General features: G+C 43.4%; 1 protein-coding gene across 4 annotated transcripts in view; it reads left to right on the forward strand.

Moving 5' to 3' along the window:
* The window catches only part of FYN (FYN proto-oncogene, Src family tyrosine kinase), a 541,378-nt gene that overhangs the window by 325,777 nt on the left and 192,481 nt on the right, over positions 1 to 23,120 (forward strand). For all 4 annotated transcript variants that reach the window (XM_078649135.1, XM_078649136.1, XM_078649133.1 and 1 more), the window contains one exon: positions 13,789 to 14,046. In XM_078649135.1, coding sequence (XP_078505261.1) covers positions 13,800 to 14,046 — 247 coding nt within the window. In that variant the 5' untranslated portion in view covers positions 13,789 to 13,799. The remainder of the gene's footprint in view (positions 1 to 13,788; positions 14,047 to 23,120) is intronic.

Below are 23,120 nucleotides of genomic sequence, written 5' to 3' on the forward strand. Positions count from 1 at the left end.
CATGGAGAGCATGGGACCCACGTCGGGGTATACCCGTCCACTCGGGGTGACAAATGCAAAAACAACAATTGATGGACAGGATGCAGAACAATGTCATACATTCACCCCAGTACAGAGATCTGAACCTAAATCCATAGTTCTTTTGCTCACCATGCCATTCCAGTTTGAACCCAGCCATCTGCAAGTCAGTCTTGACCCTGTGCCCATGATGTTCTAAAATGCCAAAATGAAGTTTGGCCTGTTGAAAGGGCCTCACTTTATCTTTTATGTTAAATCGGGAGGCAAACCTTTGGGTCGCAATTCCGTTTGTGCCTGTATTTTCCTACTGATCTATTATTTTGCCTTTAAAAGTGTGGAATTACTGGAACAATAATTGTTTGTTTAGTTTGCTACAGGGTCACTGATCTGGTCTTTGATGGCTTTTAGCAGCCGCCATATTTAGCACAGCAGTGTAATCCACTGGACAGGGGTAGGTGTGATGGCATAAGGTTGCAGTCCTTATGGCTCAAGTAAGCCCTCCTGAGGCAACTCACTGCATGCAATCTACACTGAACAAAATAATTCAATCTTCACCACCCTGCATTCACAATGCACCCACCATCAATGCCGGATTAAGCCCTGTGGAGGGCTTCTAGGCAGTCGAGATTTCGAGGTCTCCCCTTGCAAATTATCTCCTTATATGTTTTTCATTTAACCAGCCAACAATTTTAATAAACCTTTACATTACATTAATACAGTACTTTTCTCTATTGAGTCTTTAATGTAAAGTTTAAGTTTCTTTGAGTTGATTCATTTAAAAAAAAATTCTTTTGGAAACAATTTAAGAAAGCTTGATTGTAATTTTCTTTCAAGGAATGTATCATTTTCTATACACTGATTTACAAACGTGTGATTGGTTGTCTCTGTGAAATGTGTGTGTGATGTAAAGTGCTCTGACACCATACACTGGTAAGAGTGGCGCTATGTAACTAATTAAATGCATCTGAGACCGAGTGGTTATGTAGACTTGAGGGGCACTGTTAAAGGGTGGTAGTGAGGGAATCCACAGAAAAGGAGGTAATTGAGGGGGGCGCCAATAAACATTGTTGCACTGGGCGCCACCAGAGCTAAAGCCGGCCCTGCTTTTATGCTAAGGTGGGGGTCGGAGGGTGGATATCTGTCGATAACATAAAAATGTTGTGTTAGCTTCAATTGCTACAAGTGTCACAAATGGATTGCATCGATGTGAAATTACAAATTATGTACCATCATTGTAGAAATACAAAGTACAAATTGCAAGGCATTATGTGTATTTTTTGGCCTTCTGTTCTGTCCTGTACTGTAAGGTTAATTTTTTCTGTATTAAGAAATGTAGTTCACAACTGTTGGCTAGATGCGTTCACTGGCTTGATATAAATGAGGGCTTGTTTTGCCCAGCAGCAGATGTAATACACAGCTCTGGGCAATGCCCCCTCCCCATGGGCACAGCATGGCTCTGACAGAATGGTTGATGAATATTAATTCCTCAGCCAGGCCCTGTTGTGTTGGGACTCCCTTCTGATGGATGCCTGTACAGACCAAAATACTTCTGCCATTGCACAGATTGCTGCGCATATGGGCCGCATTGACTGTCCTGTCTCTTAAAAAGGAAATCACAAATAAAAAGAATCCCTTGCGCACTCATCAGGCTCTTGCTGACTCTTATTTCAAGCTTTTGAGGTCTCCTTAGATAAATAATTTATACAGTGTCAGAAAATATTGAAGTTCCACATACCCAAGTCCACTTTAGGCACAGTTTCTCTCCCCCTATGACGCCATGCGGCTCTTCTGTCGCTTTCGATACGCTTTCAGACAGGCTGTCTCAGCTGTTAGTTGGTACACTGCACATTAGAAACCTGAGTCACAATGGGCCTCTGCACTGGTGGCGGAGGGCTCACAGTCGAAGGGGAGTCTTCGCACGCAGGGGCGGAATGGCTGCTATGAGAATTCCCATAGCGGAGATTCCGCCCCAGTGATGAGACTTCCTGGACCTCAAGCATATGCTGGGCATCAGGTGTGTGCCATACACTACATTCCATACATTGCATCATCACTCATGACATCATCTATGACTTCAGCCATAGCATGACTGCAACATCGGAAACATTAGAGTATGAGTTATAGTTAGTTGAGATATCTATACCTCGCGAATTTCAGTGGATTTGTTTGATTAAAACTGTATGTTTTAACTGAGATTTCAACCTGTCACGTTACTTTAACGTTTGTTTTTTTCCAGTGAATTTGTAATTTAATTTGTTTAAAATTAAGATATAATTTCAATTCCGGACTATAACGCCACTTTAATCTTTGTTTATTCGGTGAATATATGTTTCTGTGTGTGTGTGTTTATACACAAATTATTATTTTATTTTGGGGGACACTGCCCTAAAGCCCCTCTTGTTCTACTCCTTACCTCCCTTTACCTGTCCCCATCCCTAAACCCTAAAATTACCCTTACCTCCCGAGCCCTAAAATTACTCTTACCTCTTACTCTTGCCTCCCTTTACCCTTATCCTTTACCACCTCTAAACCTTAAAATCACCCTTACTTCCATTTACCTCTACCTCCCTGAACCCTAAAATTACATTTACCTCCCTTTATCCCTATCCTTTGACCACCCCTAAACCCTAAAATCACCCTTACGACCCTGAGCCCTAACATTACTCTTACCACTTACTCTTGCCTCCCTTTACCCTTATCCTTTAACCACCTCTAAACCTTAAAATCACCCTTATCCCCCTTTACCTCGACCTCCCTGAACCCTAAAATTATCCATACCTCTTACTCTTACCTCCCTTTTACCCTTATCCTTTCACCACCCCTAAATCCTAAAAACACCCTTAATTCCCTTTACCCCACCTACCCTCAAGACTGTAATTACAATTGCGTCCTTTTACTCTATCCGCAACAAAACCACTTAAAAAAAATAATAATATAAAAACGATGTTATTTAAAAAGTTTCTTAGCTGCATGGTAAAGTACTGAATGGTAAATGTAGGAAAACGTACCCTCATGATAAAGGCATACGTGGTAAAGGCTGTTTCCTACCCTTGCAATCAGAGGTGGAAGCATCGTGTCCCACATGCGCAATACTACAGAGCCAATGTCTACGGGTTAGCTGTAAACAAACGAAGTGGAGCATAATTATAGCTGACAAGCAGAAGGACACACTAGTAGCATGGTGGATTTGTCCTGAAGACGTCTTGGCAGTTCTCCAGCTTAACCTCCACATTATAATTGAGTTGCATCCACGTCATTCAGTGCACAGTGTTCAGAACATGGTCTTTCAGCAAAGGAACACCTGAGTTTAACTCAATCCACTTTCATGGTCACTTCCTGGAAATGTCATCCTCTGTTGTGAGAAATATTCCCTTAGTGGGTGTTCTGCGAAGAGCCGCCTTCACAAAGGAAGCTTATGTGAAGCATAACCTAGAGAAATCTCTTCAGCAATTGGAGACTCTTAAATATGTTTCAGTTTAGCACTTTACGAGGCTGTACACTCACTAGAATTTTCACCCCTTTAATATCTCGTAAATTCTCCTAGGTTGTAAAAGGCTCAGTAAAAATGTATCACAAATAAATACACAAATTACAAAGGAAAATCATGACATAAATTAAATTATTTGAAACTGTTCTGCAGTCACTTCTGTTTCTCTTGCTGCAGTGTATTGTATTGTACTCTCTCGGGTGGGTTCCCACTTTAGGAGGTCCAGGTAATGCAAAAACTCTTCCTGAGCTTACTCAAAGCGAATGGGCATGGACATAATTTGGATTAGTGGATGGGAGATGCTGCTAACATGGGATATGGTGGTGCTTTCCATAATTCCAGTCGAAGCCGCTGGGTAGACAATTGAGGAGGACCTGGAGCTCGGTTAAATCTGCTTGAGAACAGATAGCCATCATCATGAAGCAGCAGTTGGAATAAATATAAGCAAAGAATAAAGACTGCATTTGACTGTATATAATGAAAGATTACAATAAGCTGAAACTTGGATGAACCTCGATTAAAATGTATACAAATGTGTTGGAAGTGGAGGATAAATTTCACGATTTACGAATCTGCCAACCCGTAGACATTTTTGCATGGGTATAGTACCAACATTTTGAGTCTTTAATATTGTTCTACCATAATATTATGTGAAGGTGAGTATACAAAAGATGGTCTTAGATTTAATGTAATTAGGTGCACATAAAAATACCTTTAACAATATTTTTATAAATATATATATATTAAAAAATATATTAGAAGATGAAGAATCACAAGAAAACAGCCAGCCATGCATAAATAGATATATTTATATTTTTTAATCAAGATGCGTAGATTCAAGTTTTTTATATAAGCGGAGGCACAAAATGTAAAAACAATGTTTTTAGGTGGAGTTTGAGCGTTTCAATCCAAATCTTGGCTGAGAGCATCCAGTATTTAATTTCGTTTTTTTTAAACTATATTTTTTAAACAAGAAATCATACAAGAAAAGAAAACAAACCGATTGGTAAAGGCACACGCTGTCTGTACAATTTGGTATCCATTTCAATTGTGCATAGCACAACGCATCATCCAGTTACATTTTGTATATACAATCAAAGTACAACACTTTACATACTGGTATTTAGTACATCAATAGAGTGCGTTTGTAAATAAGTCGTTAATGGCATCCAACAGTCTTTGGGTTTGGATCTTGTTGGAAGTCCTTCCTCTTAGGTTTGTAGTGTGTCTCTACAGTATATCATGTCATGCAACCATTGTTTACATGTGGGGTATTTCTTACCATTATAATACATAGATATCTGCCTTTTTGCCAATAGAAGGGCTATTACACAGAATTTACGCTTGGTCGATCTTAAATGTGTACAAGACCCAGTAGGCATATACGAATTGTACAATCTATCTTGGTTTCCAACACTACACTTAGGATTCCAGTTAGGTTTTCCCAATATTCTCTGATCTGTGGGCAGTGCCATGCTAGATGTATAAAGTCAGCATCATCGGCGCTACATGGTCTACAGCATGCATCAGCGCGGAGTCCACATTTCTTTAACTTAACTGGTGTATGGTATGTTTGATGGAGATATTTACAATGTATAATATGTAAGTTACCATTTGGGGTAAGCATGTCTGTTAGTGCACAGCAGGTGGCCCATTCCTCGTCAACAAGGGGTGCTTCTAATACATCTGACCATCTCTCCTGCGCCTTCTGTGTGGTATCCGCTATATCAATCTGCAATTGTACATACAATTTGGTAACTAAATGTATATTATAAATAAATGTAGTTATGATCATTTGTAGAGTGTGGAATATTTCGGGTTCTACAGGAAAGGATGGATAAAAAGCTTTTATTGCTCCTCTCAATCTATGATAGGCGAATTTAAATAGAAGAGTTTGATTGCTAATGTAGTTTAGATCATCTGGTTCTATAAATACTCCGTCCTTATATAAGTCTCCCATCGCATCTATCCCAACCTGTTGCAGCAGTGACATACTCACTTTTTCTTGAGCTACTGACAGGGCTGGATGTTGTGGCAGAGGCAGTGCTGATGCGTAGAGTGGCAATTTGTGAGCTAATTTCCTCATTCTTTGCCAGGCCAAATTAGTAATGCGAATGTTGTTTATTTCATGCCTCCGTATATGTGTGCGGGGGTGTGGTAGGATATGTTGAAGTGAGATTTGGTGAGCGTCCCCATCTTCTACTGCAATATGAGGCAGGTGGGAAACATCCTTTACAACGCAACTGTTACTCCGCACTACCATTACGACGCAACTTTTACAACGCAAGTCATTACAACGACTTGCGCTGGGGGGCGCTCCAGGAAAGGGAATAGTTTAATTTACTATCCAACACCTTCCCTACTATCCACGGGGACTGGAGTTGGAATAGTAAATTAAACTATTCACTATCCAGCGCCCCCCAACGCAAGTCGTTGTAACGACTTGCGTTGTAAAAGTTGCGTCGTAATGGCATGCATTGTAACGACGTACATCTGAGGCAGGTATCTCACTGGGTGATACCAGTAGTGCGTGTATTGCGCTTGCACACATAAATAATAAAGCAGGAAATCAGGTACTTTAAACCCACCTTTAGAGTAAGGCAACGTTAACACGTGCAAATTTCGTATTTATTATCAGTCATTTTTATGGTTAGACAATGGAGGTTCATTTTGGGTTATTCATAACCGGAGAAAACTAACTTAACATTTTGTGGCACAGTTCAGAAAAAATATTGAGGAGTGTCTCGCGACCTCCCTGGGTATTCTTTTTTCTAGTATGTATGTCGGCCTCAGTCTAATGGTCGCGCCTTTCGTTCTTCTGCGTCTTTTTCTCCCCAATCTGGAAGTGATTATAGCTGAGGCCAACGCCAGTGTGATTACTATTATTACTATAGTAACCGTTCATGAAAACAGCCACAATGTTCACGCTGTGTCGGGTGACGTGAGGAAGGAGGGCATTTTTTGCACTGCACAGTTTAGGGAGTTCCGGTTAAGACCCTCATTGCAAAATGGCTCAGGTTAAAAATAAAACTACTGAATGTTCAAATAATATTAAAGGAGAAATGAAAAAGCTTACCCAGTCAAAAAGTCTGTGAGTTAGGTTTTTTTCTGTGCATTTAATGTTCTTATCTGTATAGCTGTGTGAGGAGCAGGCCACAGCGAACTTTGTTGCTACCTACCAGCAGTGGTGTAGTGTGGGCGGGACCATAGGGGCGGTTGCCCCGGGCGCAAAATTCTTAGGGGCACAACATTTTAAAGTGTTCTTAAAATCTAATAGATGTGCTTGGGCATAAGGGTCTCAATACTAGGGGGGTGGAAGGGAAGTGCTAACGGTCCGCCCCGGGCGCTGACAACCGACACTACGCCGCTGCCTCCCAGCTGTCCATTTATTTGCTGTCTTCCAGCTACATTGTCATATACAGTCACAGCTTCAAGAATCAGCCCTTATTTGATGCTTGTTGTGAAAATAGAAAGTTTATTGTTCGCAAAAGCAACATTTTCATAATGTTAGCCTGGTGTTTTTCCCAAGAAGTTAGCTGGAGCCTGGAACTGGCTGCATAAGCCACCATGTTCACTGATACAGGACTGTAGAGCTGTTCCGGATTGAACTTTCTATCTAGTGTGATCGGCATCAGACTGGGACATAAAATTGGCCAGGGTACCAAAGTAAAAATGTCCCTCATTAGCGAATCAGACAGCTAAAAAGGTGGCCCACATTTGTAAATTGTAGCAGCTTTGGACTTGTAAACATAAGCTCTATAGGTGTTTTGCAAGGTATGAGTGACTGCATGCATTTGTGCTTGCAACAGGCAATGTTTGTGGCAATATGAGGGACATCAACAGTAAAAAACCAGCTCGGCAGACCATGAAACAGACCCACAAACAGCCAAAACACCAACCCACTCACTGATCTGTCAGACTGGCCCGTCTGGCACTGCCAGACTGCCCTATAGGTGAGTGTGACTTTCTGAAGGTAGAATTGCTGGAGAGAACCTTCAACAATTGTGTAAGAAGCTTGCCTTTTATTGGGTGGTCAGTTCTTGCTCACTGCCATATTGGAAGGTACCTAGTAGGATAGCCCAGTGCCTGCCTACATGAATCTGCACATGCTGGAGGATGATGGTTTGTTACTGTCTGTGCTCTCTCAGCTTGTTGCTGGGTCTGCAGGCATAGGGCAGAGTCCTTCAGAGACCGAGAACTCTGAGTAAAAAGATTGACTCCAGACTTCATAAAAGAACTGCTTGTAGCTTAAACCCCCACCAAACATTTTACTTTGGGGATGAAGCAACTTCCTGCCAGTGAAGGAGATCATCGCATTTACTATTACTCACATAACTATGTCTTGCATGTGATTTGTGCATTGATGAAGCCACCTACCTTCTGCTGTTAGTGCACCTTACAGTTGGGATTTGTTGCCCAGGTTCTTGCAAAGTATTTTATTAAGTCACTTGGTAAGTGTGTCATTGAATGTTCCTTGACCATTAGCATACACTGACATTCATGGTGCAGAGCACAAGACTGCCCTTCTTCACTGTGTTGGGAATTCACCTATCTATGCAAAGGTGAAATCAAATGCCTCCTACAAGACCCAAGAGTAGTTTAGGACTGTTTGTACCTGAAAATGGTTTCTCTTATTCAAATTTCACCTGTATGTTCTGAAGTTTGAAAATCCCAACCTTTGCTGCAAGAACAACAGCTCAACCTGTTCCAGGATCAAACTACATGCCAGTGTGCCAGGACAGCGAAACAAGCCCCAACAGACGTATTGCATTTTTATTAATGAATACCAAGGGCCCCAAGGCTTAGATATTATGTTTACATACATGTATTTTTTTTACCTGTAAGAGAATATGTTCTGCTTTACTTCATGAGTGTGGCTCACTGGTTAGAGGAGGCAGACCCTGATGCAGAGGTCAGGCCGGGACCAGGGTCTTGAGCCCAAATGTCCACGGACTCGATAATTCTCGCCTCGGTGCCTACTCGAATCATGGGTTCACACTCTGCAGCTCTGGGCAATAGCTTGCTTAATCTCCACTACGGCCCCCCCGCGGCGGGATGCCTGGTCTTCACCTTGGGGATGCCCATTAGGGGTAATCTCGCAGGGAAAGCCAGGACGGGTTCCCAAAGCGCTAAGAGACCTGTCGGTGATTTGGCGCTATATAAATCGAACATAACATAACATAACATAACATGATCTATGCGCGTCACTGTACTGACTTGACAGGCCTATTTGGCAGTGTCCATTAGGGAAAATAATAGGCCAATGTTGGCCTGATTTGTAGTGAGACATGGGCTGTATTTGTTTGTTAGTGTGCTATCCTCTATTCATTTTAAATTAGTTGACCAGTACTTTGAGGCAGGTGGCAGGTGGGTCAAAGACGGAACACACTTATGCATCACTGACGAGATCTGGGTTGGTCAGTGTTTGCTGTTGCCTGTGCAGCAGGCATTGAATGCACATTCTGACCGACCCCAGTGCAGCAAGGTTGCATGTAAGCATGTGGTGGTGTACCGGTGTGGGTGACAAATTCAAGGCAGATACTTTGCTGCAGCTAGCTTCCCACACATGCTTTGAATTTGGGCTGCAGTGACCAGATTGGGTCGCTTGCTTGAAATTTTTCATACTAAGCGTAATCTAAACATGATACATGTCTGCAAAATGTTGTACATATTTGTCAAACGGTCTTAAAATAATAAGCTGAGCCAAAAAGCCTTTTAAATGGAAGCTGTAAGCTAAGCACGTCATTTGCATATTCAAAATGGTGGCCAGAATTTAAGAATACGTGCAAAGTTGCAGGTTCCACCCATTAGAAGGCTTTTTTTTAATCAAAACAAAAGCAATGTTGGTACCTCCGCGGACTGGCCTCTCTCTCCTTATACTCCATCACTTCTCTACATACCTCCCTATTCCCCCCCCAAAAAAACATCCAGGACACCAAAGTCTAACAGTTTGCAAAACCTGCATACACAAAAAGGTATGCTAAATTAATTCCAATTATGAATGCCACTTGCCCCCTCTCCATTGTAAATTTTAAATAAATAGAATATTGCTGGATATATCAGACATTAAATTTACTCCTAATATTCCCTCACCAAAAAGTGAGATCTTTACCAGTCAAGAAAAGCGGTAGGAAAGCAGAGTTATAGATAGAGACAGACCTAATGTACACTGCAAGCTTGTGGAATAGCCTGAAAGCCCGAAGCATCTCTGGTGCCAGCTGTACTGTTAAGTGACTCCACCAACATATGGAGCGAGTTACTCGTAGTGCAAGATGCCAAGTGAACACATATGCTTCGCTTTGGTCCAACTACGGAGTGAGGTTAAGTGACATAATGCAATTTCAGAGCATTCGCTCAGTTATTCCCTGCAGCTTCCGCCTCCACCGTTAAAGGTTTTACGTATTACAGACTGACTGGGTCTTCGCACCTTTGAAGATAGCGGGGTGGTAAACGAATACATGCAGGGACAACATCTCTATTTGAAATCAAACCTAATGTAGGAAAAGTTTGATGTGGTAGGTTTGTAAATGTTGAAAGCTGCAGCCAAGGGGGCCCGCTCCCTCCCCAGCTGGTATATTCAACTGGAAGAGGAATGGAAGAGGCACAGTGAAAGGAATTATATTATATATTTTCTTCTGCCCTTTTTTTGAGAAAAGTGTGAGAAGGGGTCGGAAATTCCAGACTGGTCAATTTAGTATTAGAAGTGTAAAGGTCTGCCATGGTTCTCTTCATGAAACCAAGTAAGAAACCGTTATAGCTCAGACCCCTTTGGAGGGCATGCGCGTATCAACTTTGCCATTAATTCTAGAGTTGCAACTGCTGAAGGATTTAGTCTCTCTCGACTTCTTCTTCCATTCTAAACAGCTCTCAGTGTGAGAAGGGAGCAGGTTATTTTTCCTTATTAGGGATCCATTGAACTGTGATGAGAATTTACCAGAAAAGACATGGCATGTGTGGCGAATAATACTGCCGCAGGATTTTTCAAGCAATTCAAATGTATTGCAGGAGTTTGGAATCAAAGAGAGGAACTCTGAGGTGTTCCTCGTTTAGGTGACGATCCGTCTCAATAAAAGGCAGCATTAATCCACTAGCATATTCTAAATTGCATGCTCACATGTAGGTGTGGTTGTGGACAACAGGGGCAACCCTGACAACCTGAAACCAGGGGAAAACACTGGAATCCTAACAGAGGTTCAAGGCAACAAACAACAATTATACCTTAAACTACATAAAAATACTTCAATTTAACATATCAAGAAAAAGAAAAGCAATATAGATGTGAAGTTGCGCTTCACATCCCGGCGAAAGCGCAACTTCGGAGCCTGGTGGACATGCACTAATGAATTTTACTGATCCCCCTTGACCTTTCGTGACTGAACCTTACTTATCAAATAGTTATTATTTTGCCAAGAAATTCTGAGACGATATTGGCTTCTGAAGTTGCGCTTTGCCAATTGAATTGGCTCTTTTTAATCCCTTGAATCCATGGTCGGTTGTTTGAATTCTTCTGTGTGGGCTGATCGATTCTGGGTCCAACTTATAAAGATGGAATGAAATCTTCGTTATCTTTTTTCCAATAGTTTCTCTTCAGCCAACTTCTTGAGAGCTCTCAATTTATTTCAGCTACTCGGGCTGGATCTTCCTTCTCCTATTAAATAGATGTTTTATCAAATTGTTCTTGGCGCTCAGGTAGCTAATTTTCTGTCCTGATGATGACCATGAATTTTTTACGACGGTCGAAACGTCGTCGACGATATATGTGGCCGCAACTAATGAACAACGCATTTTTATGTTTTTATTTTGTTTCAGCTTTGTTCAGAACTCCCCATCTATGTACAAATTCTTCTCACAATCACCTTTTTGATTACACAGTGTATTGTTGATTATTTTTATTGTTTGTGTACTGTGTTGACCGTCATTGTTTTATGTGTCTGAGTATTTTAAGAAAATGCATTAATACATTTTGTACGAATTTGAATTTATAATTGTCTTTGTTGCACATGGGTATCTTGCTAATCCCCCTTCTCCTTTTTCCTCTATATTGCTTTTCTTTTTCTTGATATGTTAAATTGAAGTATTTTTATGTAGTTTAAGGTATAATTGTTGTCGCCTTGCACCTCTGTTAGGATTCCACAGGTACAGGTGTGGGCACAATGATTGCCTACCTGACAAAGTTTTCTGAATTCTCCTGAGGCTGGTGTAGTTTTAAGTTGCCCGCTCAGCTCTCAGTGCATCTATGTGCCCTGTACAAAACTGATAGGACATCAGGCTTCAGAGAATTGTTTCCTCGCTCTTGTTTGAGTGGCAGTGAGGACACCCTATAGCCGCCACTTCTCTGCATCATCTCCTTTCACCACTTCAGGAAATCCCATCCATCATCTTATGGTAGCAGAAAAGGATGCAGAGCCCAGCAGTTTGAAACTTTCCACTGCCACACATGGCACCTTCGTTGATCCAAAATAACTTTTCTAAACTTCCTGAACTTGTCAATGGGTGTAGTTGGTGCAGTTTATCAAAAAGAAAATTGCAAAGTTTCAAGGTCGACGACTTTGAAACTTCGCTCATCTCTGCTCAGGTGTTTGTTTTTCTAATTAAGATTGTGCATATGAATTTGTAAAATCCTGTCCTTTCAAAGTCATGTAAGCTAATACAGTCCTGAAACAATATTTTGCAATTGTCACTGTAAATTGTATTTATATATCGCTTACAACCCCTTGAAGCACTTTTGCGGCGAGTAGCAAGTTTCTCTGGAACCCAGATTCAGCATACACACTGAAAAATATGATTCATGCCTACGTAGAATTGAGAATCTCCTGACAAACATTTCTCTCTTGTTGGAGCTCATAGGAATGTTGGTAGTGCCAAACATGAGCCAGGCACCCACTACCAGTTAACTGAGTCCTCAAAGGCATAGCATGCAACACAAATTTTGCAAAACAAATTCGGGAACTACAAGACGTTCCCAGGTCACAAAAAATGATCAATTACGAATTCGCAAAATTAAAAATTGCAAATTCAAAGATGTTTTCTGTAAGATTTTTAGGTACATGGACCATTATAAGCAACTAGCAAATCCATACATACATTCACAGCTTAATCAATTAGACGCATCCACCATACCCAACACAGTATCAGAAGCCACCACCTAGGGCACATCAGCTCAACCAAAATCAAACTGGTCTCTAGGGATAACTGTGGCACCAGTTGGAAAGATGCGAAACAGTAGAAGCTTAACAAATAAAACACAGCTGCATAACCTAGCATAGGAGCACACCACAATACACAAAACACTTTGGGCTACATGTACCAAACAATTTTGCATTGGCAAATGGTTGAATCTGTAATTTTGGCCGTTTGTGAATGCAAAATAGCCTTTCAAGATGTATGAAAGGCTTTGTAGTTGCAATTTTAGGTAATGGCAATAATAGCAATTACCTAAAATTGCAACTACAAATAGGGAATCGCAATTTGCGATTCGCTTAGCACATGTGCCAAGCATTTCCTAAATGTAAACTGTACATTTAGTAAAATACTATTGCCATCCACTTCAATTCGATGGTAATCATATGCAAATTTTGAAAAATGCACAAAAATGCATTTTCAAAGTGTTATGTAGTGCACACATGCCCACCCATAGGGCATGTGTGCACTTTCCATATGCAATTTTTTTTGGGGGGTTTTAGTGGGGGGGCCTTAGGCACCCAGGCACCCTCGAATTTGCATTACCTTATTTGTGATTACCAATAAGGTAATCACAAATTAGCTAATGCAAAACCATTCGCACCTATGGGCCTTTAGTATTACATAATAGCGATTACCTATTTAATGAATGGCTATTTGGTTACATTTAGGAATCGCTAAATATTTGGCGATTCTTTACATACATAGCATTTTGCAATTACCAAATAGTGATTCGTTAAAAATCGCTATTTGGTAAACACAACATTCATTTTGATACATGTGACCCATAATCACAAGCGGAATCAGATTCTGATTTCTGATAGTATTTCCAAAACCAGTTGTAAAGGTGTAAGATTGCCAGTAGGACTGTAATGCCATACCAATGTCATCATATGTTCTATACACTTGCTCAAAACATGCGCTATAATGCTACCTATGCTAATGCAGAATGTGAAGTAAGCAAATAACATTAAAGAGAAAAATATAGTATCTAAACTGTATATATATCATAAATGCTTTCTTGGAATGGACCAGCTCCTGTCAAATGATACTTCTATGTGATACATATATAAAACCCTTCCTTTCTCTTTTCTCCTCCATAGGGATATAGATAATGGGCTGTGTGCAATGCAAGGATAAAGAAGCAACCAAACTGACAGATGAAAGGGACGGCAGTTTAACCCAAAGTTTAGGCTACCGCTATGGCACAGACCCTACGCCGCAGCACTACCCCAGCTTCACGGTGACCTCCATTCCAAACTACAACAACTTCCATGGAACGGCAGGGCCTGGACTCACCGTGTTTGGTGGTGTGAACTCTTCCTCCCACACAGGGACCCTCCGCACAAGGGGTGGAACAGGTATGTTATTTACAAAGTGTGTGTCTAGTGGTCTAATACCTGTTAAAACCTCAGTCAAAATTCCTCTACCTTCACACTGCAAGTGCATGCAACTATATTTCTCATTGTAAATGAAGAGCTATTTTGACCTGGCACATCTCTTTCCTTCTTTAGTTCAGGTATCTTTAAAAGCTGTATTTTTTGCGAAATATATATTTTTTAATTTGGCAACCGTTTAGCAGCCATTAATGCAGTCCTTTTCATCACTGAACCATTGACAAATCCCATTTTATGCCCTCTGCCCTTACATTTTAACACCTAGATTCCATATTCAGAAAGACCTTTTTCATCAAATTTCATGAAGGGTGGTTCATTTGTGAAAACAAATAAATAATTGGAAATCCGTACATCAATCTCAATGAATCACTATATTGTCCAGTTACAGCTCTATAAGCACTGTTTCTATGTGCTTTGTAGCTTATACCTACTTAATACTTTGTTTAACTTTGCCCCACATCACTGATCAGCAGAAATTGGACACTGATTTTTGTGCCTGACCCTTTTTGCAGGGTTATTCCCAAACATTTTTCCTTCTTCTGCCTATTTTTCTGACATTGTTTTTGCAGGCTTTAGGACTCTTGCACTTTACCACTGCTAACCCGTGCTAAAGTGCCTGTGCTCTCTCTTCTAAACAAGTTATGATTGGTTTTCACCTGTTTGGCATATTTGATTTACTTGTAAGTCCCTTGTAAAGTGGAATACCATATCCAGGACCTGTAAATTAAATGCTACTAGTGGGCCTGCAGCACTGCTTGTGCCAACAACAGAAGTAGACTTTCAAACCTGTCTCCGGCCTGGCGCCGCACTGCAACTTGGCATTTAAAACTACTTGCCAAGCCTCTAACTCCCCTTTTATTACACATAGGTCATCCCTGAGGTATCCTCTAGGTAGCCCTATGGGCAGGGTGTTGTGTAAGTAAAAGACAGGACATGTGCCTTTATGTGTGCCATATCCTGGTAGTGACAAACAGCCTATTGTGCTTTTCACTACTTTGAAGCCCACTCTTCTCATAGGCAAGCAGTTAGAATTGCCTTGTATACTTTTAAGTGGTAATTCCTGATCAGAAAGGAGTGGTGTTGCCATGTTTGCTATATTTGGAATAGTGGGGATAAATCTTGCTTACTTGTGTAGTTGGATATGACTCTTTGTGCTTTGTAGCTTAACTCCAATACCCGTCTGGGCTTGGTGACAGCTACACTATGTGCATACTCTCCAGGCAGCCACAGCACAAGAAGGTGGATTGGGTGTGACATGGGATACATCTGCATACTGATAATCTTCCTGGGCTGGGAAAGGTAGAGGTGGTTCACACTTTACATTTGTATAGATTGTGTACTGTCCTCACACAAAGGGCTGATTTACCCCCTACTGATCTTCAGGAGCCAATGCTTGACTGAAAGGGATTGTTGCACACTTCTAAGGGTTCCTTTGTCATCAAAGACATTTTTTAGTATAATTACTGGGGCTCTGATCCCATGTTTTAGGCACTGCTTAGGAATTCTAATCAGACACTGCTGGCTCTACATCTGCACATTGCCAGGAGGACTGGTGTGCTGCCAGGAGAAACTACCATTTTGTTGACTGCTTTGCAGTGTTGGCCTGTTGCCTGCTGATGGCTGGGTTGCAGGAGGAACTGCCAATTTGCATCTTACCTTATGTGCTGGCCTGCTGCCTGCCTACCTGCTTTTGTACCCTACCAGAGCCCTCCAAGGGCTTGTTTGATTGCCCTCCTGTTTATGGGATCTCAGGGCCATCAAAGACCCCCCACCCCCATGCTGACCCTGCCGTAGGACTCTGCACCTGGTGAGTCCAGCAGCGGATTTTGATAACGATCCGTACGTCTGGTGGTGTTGGGACAAATCCAGCACTCTGCTTTGAGCCGGATCGAGTGCTTCCTGTGTGGAAGGCCAACTGCTGCACTGGGCCGTAAAGTCCTTCTGACAACTTGCACCGTACAGGCAGTGTGTGCCGAATCAACAGTGATTCCCAAGTGAACGGCATTTCCCTTTCCCAAATTACGCCACACAGGCAGTGAGTGCATGGCCCAATGACCCACCTTTGTTGCACACGCGTTGCTGAGGCAACCTGGATATCCCAGATAGGTGCTGCCTCTACCCACCCGAATGGAGCGGAACTCCACATAGTGCGGCCACGCCGGTCACTTGCTGTAAACCCGAAGGGAGGAGCAAGACTGGGCTAGATGGAACTAGGCCCAGATCTCTGTACTGGGGTGAATGTATGACATTGTTCTGCATTCTGTCCATCAACTGTTGTTTTTGCATTTGTCACCCCGAGTGGGACGGGTTTGCCCAGATATGGGTCCAGTGCTCTCCATGCCACTGGAATCAAGCTATCCTGGCTGAAGTAGGGTGAAACCCCGAAACCGGTCCTAGGATTCTTGTTTCCAGTCCAGGAAGGACCTGGCTTGGCAGTTCGGGCTGGACTGATCCCATGAGGCACAGGGTCAAGACTGATTTGCATATGGCTGGGTTCAAACTGGAATGGCATGGTGAGCAAAAAAACGATGTATTTAGGCCCAGATCTCTGTACTGGGATGAATGTATGACATTGTTCTGCATTCTGTCCATCAACTATTATTTTTTGCATTAGGGCTAGGGATCACCAGGGCATTTGCTCCTGGAGGACAGACCGCATTGCACCAAAATTCAAGGCTGTCGTCCCCGCCACTCCCAAAAACGAAGTGAGGCTGTCCAGTGTAGTCTCCCGGAGTTAGAAATGAGGGAATCTAGTTGGCCCATGCTCACCCCCTTGGTACCTTGGCATGAGCAGTCAAGCTTATCTCAGAGTCAATGTGTAAAGCATTTGCACTTAACACACAGTAATACAGTGAAAACACTGCAAAAGGACACCACACCAGTTTTGGAAAAATAACCAATATTTAGCTGTGCCTAAGTGCCGCTAGTGAGGTTGTCGATCTGCGTACATACAATGAAAGGATGCCAGTTCTGTGTCACTGTGTTAATGTGTAAACTGGAAAAATAAAGTTAAAAAAATATATATATATTTAGCTGGGCAAACAAGACCAAAACGTTAAAAGACCAACATACAGTAATCAAAAATATGAACTTTTCAAGAATGACTTTAAATTGCAGTTCCTTAAAGCCAGTAGCTCTAGTGGTTGTGCCCTCTTGGGTCACTTGGGGTCCCCCTTCAAGTGACCCACCTGCTCACAGGCACAGCACTTGCGGGGGCTGGTCTCTGCAGGTTTACCTGAACTTCCCTGAAGCGACCCCTTGTTTATGATCTCCTGGGGGATGGGAACCTTTGCCCTGGGTATTAGTTTGGGGCCCTTTAGAGAACTCCTGTATTCTATCCTTGTCCCCCTCACTCTTCTGCTGGGGACCTTGCCCCCCTTTGGCGGAGTCTCCCCGTACACCTACTTGTGGACCCTGGTCCTCATCCAGCTGTTCGCCTCAATAGCAAGTTTCGTGGGGTCAGTCAGCTTACTATCAGTCAAGTGTTGGCGCAGCTCTGCAAAACATAGACTAGACAACTGCACCCACACAATTAAATTGTAGAGCTCCTGAAAATCTGTCACATTACTGCCCTTCACCCAACCATCCAGTGACCTACAAAAATAATCTACACATTCCAATCAAGTGTTTGCATCAGTTTTCCTACTGGACCTAAATTGATACCTGTCCTTGTCAGGAGTGAGACCATACCTAGTAAGAAGGGCCTCCTTCATGTGAGCGCAGATGAGGCTCTGCCCCTTACCCAAAGCCAATGAAGACTTCCTCCCCTCTTCTGGGAAACAGGCCACAATCCTGCTCCCCACTTCTTTTCAGGGACCCCATTCATGTGGATAGATGCCTCATAACCCCCAAACCACCGTTGTATGTCATCCCCCTTCTTGAATTCCTTTCCTACATTCTTGAGGATGTGTCCAATTCTATCTGAGTACACTGAGGAATTGCTGCCACCATCTGCGCTGGACCTACTTCTTACCTCCAGCTCCTTAATACCACGGTCATGGTCCAAGGTCATCTCCCTTTCTTCCATGGCTATCCTTTTGTTTTCCCTCTCATTTTCCAGCCAGAGTTTCTCTAGTTAAAACGTCCTTGCCTCCCGCCTGTCCTCCAGCCACTGCTGCCTGACTTGGAGGGTTCCCCCCCTCCCAAAAGCACATCCACCCTAGGAATAGGCTCCTCTGACTTTACACTGAGATCTCCAGACTGCTCACTGGCATGTCTGGCTGCTAAGCAGGCCCGCTGCGCCTTTTGTAGCTCCTCTTTTCTGGTGAGGCCCCTGATTTGACTTAGAGGTTATTGCAAATAGCCTTCAGCTCCTTCACGTTGTAGGTTTCTAACCTCTCCGCCTGAAGGCCACTTCCAAGGATGCAACAGATGCTGCTCTTAACTCAGGCATGATGCAAAGCAAGTTCAAGTTCTCAACAAAGGGCAAGATCAAAAAATAAACCAAAAATAAATAGTATTTTGTCTGCGATATGGTAGTAGTGTACACCAATCACTGTAGGTCAAGTGCTAACGTAAGTCCTAGCCTCACCACTGACAACCAATGTTAGAAATGGGGGTCTCCAGTTGGCAATGGTTTGCACCTTTGTCCAAATAGAGACCCTTCCTTCTAGTCAGGATAAGGGGGATACACTTCTAAAATAACCTCTGCTCAACCCCTTGGTGGCTTGGCACGAGCAGTCAGGCTTATCTCAGAGGCAATGTTTAAGGCATTTACACATAACACACAGTAATACAGTGAAAACACTGCAAATGGACACCACACCAGTTCTAGAAAAATATCCAATATTTATCTGTGCAAACAAGACCAAAATGATAAAAGACCAACATACAGAAATCAAAAATGTGCACTTTGCAAGAATGACTTTAAAATGCAGTTCCTTAAAGCTGGTAGCTCTGTCAGGGCCTACCGCGGTGCTGAAAACAACAGAATCCAATAGCTCCGGCCAACCGCGTCAGTGCGGACTGGCGTCAGTGTCAGCAGACGCGTAAACAGTACCTTTGGTTCCGGCCGACCGCGTTGGTGCGGGCCAGTCGCAGCAACCGTCGCGGTTGCAATGTAAAGTGTAGCGTTACAGTGCCCTCAAGTTGTGGTGCAGGCAGCGGCTCAGTGATGGTTGTCCAGCGGCGTCTGTGAAACTAGTGCTATGGTGCGAGGCAGGGCAGTGCTCATTGCGGTGCTGACAGGTCATCGTTGATGGGAGCTAGCGTCAGTTGGCCCAGAGTGTGGTGTGGGACAGGGTGGTGCTTCGTGTGACCTACAAGCAGTGCCCCCAAACCACGGTGCAGTCACTGGTGTTGAGGTTAGCGTGCCACAACGTCATCGGTGAGACCAGAGCAGCAGAATGAAGCGAGGCGTTGCGGAGTGCAGTGCCCACAGTTTGCGGTACAAGCAGGGGCTTGGTGGCGGCAGCAGTTGTCATCGTCGGTGAGACCAGGGTTGCAGTGCGAAGTGCAGCGGTGCCTTATGCGCTACCTTCAGGACCCAGCCAGCAGCAGTGTCAGTGATGGGTCAGCTGCTTTCCCCCTCTGTGGCAACTGAAACCCATGGTTCTAGAGGCGGTACTCAGAGGTAAGTGAATTCTTTGCTATCCCTGAAGTTCGTGAACAGGAGGCAAGCTCTATTTCAAGCCCTTGGAGATACTCCGTGACAAGTGAAGAAAGTTCAGTCCCGTATTTTCACTGCCCAAGGCAGAAGCAGCGACTGCAGGCCAACCCAACTAAGCAACAACACAGTAAAGGGTTACTACTCCTCCTGGCAGCTCTTCCAGCTCTTCTTCTTGGCAGGTTCCTTGGTCCAAGAGATTTCTAAAGTTCTGGGGTCTGGGCCCCAATATTTATGCTCAGTTTCTCTTTGTTCTTTTGGGCAGAGAATGTCTGTGCTCAGCCCAAACCCGTTCTGTCCTCTCTGGTCCAGCTCCCTGGCAGGAGGTGGAGACAGCATTGTCCAAGGCAGACCAGGCCTATTCAGGTGCAGGGAAATCTCCTCCCACTTCTCTAAATGAATCCCAGGTCTATTCAGCCCAACCCTGACTTATCCAGGAGAGGCACAACACACCTCAACCAGTTGCGGCCGGCATGGCTCGCAGGTGGGGGGGGGGGAACAGGAGTGGGGTGCGTGCCAGGGGCATGCGGGAGGAAGCATAATTAAAAAACAATAACTTCCCTTTAGGCCGGGTCCTTTGTCTCTGCTCCTGCTCTCCTGTCTCTGACTCCAGGAACAGGAAGCAGGCAGCCAGGCTCCCTCCCCTAGGCCAATCACAACGCTGCAATGTAGTGGTGTGATTGGTCTGCGCGCCGTAACACGGCGCTTACCCAGGGGCTGGAGGGGTGGGCATGTTCTCCATGCAGGCTGTAATGCAGCCTGCATGGAGAAACAGAAAGTGTGCCCGAGAGGGCCGATCAAACATTCATTGCGCACTTCGGAGTGGGCAAACTTCTCCTCCCCTGCCCTGCTCCGTTAGCAGAGCAGTCCCTGCCCACCCGCATGCCCGCAAACGAAACATAAAATGGTCATAACTGAAAGTTATTATCATTTTATATTTTTGCTTCTCACACTTCAAGAAAGCAGTAGGGCGACGATCCTCCACCATAGCGGAGGAGTCGACACTGATCTCAACACCCCCCAGTTACTGTCTGAACAGAATACACATACCCAGCCCCTGTCACTCTAAAGCCAGACAGTCAATCCACAATCCAGCAGAGGTACACATGATGGCTAAGCAAGAAAATACCTACTTTCTAAAAGTGGTATTTTCAAACACAGACCATAAACCTCATATTTACTAAAAGATGCATTTCTACATTCTGAGTTTAGGCATACTAAACTCAATTTTTCCATCTTGTCCCAATGGAAAGATATACTCATAAGATGTTATAAGTAAACTCCCATTCTATCCTATGGGATAGATAGCCTTTCAGTAGTGAAAAACGAAATACACTATATTTCACTATCAGGACATGTCACCCACACTATATTTCACTATCAGGACATGTCACCCATACCAGAACATGTCCTGCCTTTCACATACACTGCGCCCTGCCCAGGTGGGTACCCTGGGCCTACCTGAGGGATGCCTTACATGACCTGTAAGAAAAGGGAAGGTTAGGGCCTGGCAAGTGGGTGCACTTTCCAAATCGACATGGCAGTAAAAACTGCATGCAGACACTGCAGTGGCAAGTCTGAGAACCCTTTGAAAGGCTGCTCATGTGGGTGGCACAATCAGTGCTGCAAGTCCACTAGTAGCATTTAATTTACAGGCCCTGGCACTCTCAGTGCACTTTACTAGGGGCTTACCAGTAAATCAAATATGCCAATCATGGAAACACCAATCCATAATAAAATTTACAATAGGAGCACTTGCACTTTAACCCTGGACAGCAGTGAGAACGTGCGCAGAGACATGAAACCAGCAAAACAGAGTCAAAAACAGGAAGTCAGAAAGCAAAAAGACAGGGGGAAACACGCTAAAGGATGCCAGGTCTAACACCCAGCATTTGAGCGGGTGGCAGTAGTGAGAGGCACACGGTCCCAAGGGACGACGGGGCGGCCCCTCGAGTTAAGCACTGTGTGTTAATCAGTTGGGAAAACAGGTACCATTCCACGGAATTGTCGGAGTGCTGCTTTGCCTGTTCCCACCCTTAAGAAGTCCTTTGGTCAATCCCCAACAGGGATCATTGTCCTTCCACAGACTACTTGCCATAATTAACCTGATTGAAGCAAAGGTGCTTCGGAGCTTGATGTTTATTTGTTGCATTTCCTGTGACCGTAAAGTCGCTAAGGGAAGCAAATGCATATTTAAACACTGTGTGCCATTCAGGCATTTATTGTGATAACTAGAACAGTTTTTTTAATCATTTTGGTCTTGTTTTGATTAGGATAATGAGTACTATCTGAAAAGATGAATATTCTAAAATGCATATAATGTATTTATGCCGTTTTGGACTTAATGTGGGTATAATATAATAAGGTATTTTTATAAACCATGTGTGTAGTCTCTTTTGTGGTGTATGCATTGTGTTGCTATGTGAGTGTGTTGCACAAATGCTTACACATTGCCTTTGAGGATACGCCTGCGTGCTCGCATGTGCGAGAAATAGAAACATAAACTTGTATTATAAATACCATTTTATGTTGCTGCTTCTCCCACTGTGAGAAAGCAGAAGGGTTTGGTTGGGGGCGGGCAGGTGGGTGGTCCTGCTCTAGGGCAGGGAAGGAGAGGCTTGCCTGGTCTGAGGGCGCTGACTGTTTGGTCGGCCTCAGGGCTGACCAAACCAGTCATACGCACTCTCCCTTTTCTCCATGTAGGCTGCATGCAGATTACATGGAGGAAATGGCCTCCACATAGACGCCTGTGTGGTCGGCGTCCCAACCAATCACAATGCTGCCATTGCAGAGTTGTGATTGGCTTAGGGAAGGGGAGGGAAGCTGCCTGCTTCCTGTGAGCAGCGGAGAAGCAAAGACGACGCGCGACCGGACTTGGACGGCAAAGGTGAGATAACTTTTTTTTTTAATTAAACCTTCCCCTCTGCGGACCCCCGCCCCCTCACAACGCGAATAATGCCGGCTGCAGCTTGCCGAGCTACCATAGGGTGAGCACAGGTTATCTTTGTCGTGTAACTGACTTGTCCACACCAGAGTGGTGGGTTCTGCCTGGCTTAGGTGCAAACCCTACTCAACCAGAAACCCCATTTCTAACAGTGACAATTGTCAAAGGGGGTAAAATTATGGAGAAATAGTCAAATGTTTTGAATGGGATTTATATGTTTCTTTTTATTACTGAAATATTTTTTAAATGTAAACCCATGAATTGTGTTGAAAAATGGCTTAGAAAAATATTTTTGAAGTTGAATCTCATATGTTACTGAATACAGAAAAGTGTATTTTACATTGAGACTGAACCACAAATATAATGATTTTTAGAAGTCTGAGTGCTATTTGCAAAAAGCATATTCCACAATATAAATCTGACTTCATAGTACTGAGTTTAAAAATGTGAAACAAAAACATTAAAACTGTTCCCGCTAGTGCCACAAAT

The sequence above is a fragment of the Lissotriton helveticus genome, chromosome 6 (genome assembly GCF_964261635.1).
Source record: "Lissotriton helveticus chromosome 6, aLisHel1.1, whole genome shotgun sequence".
NCBI classification, from domain to species: domain Eukaryota; kingdom Metazoa; phylum Chordata; class Amphibia; order Caudata; family Salamandridae; genus Lissotriton; species Lissotriton helveticus.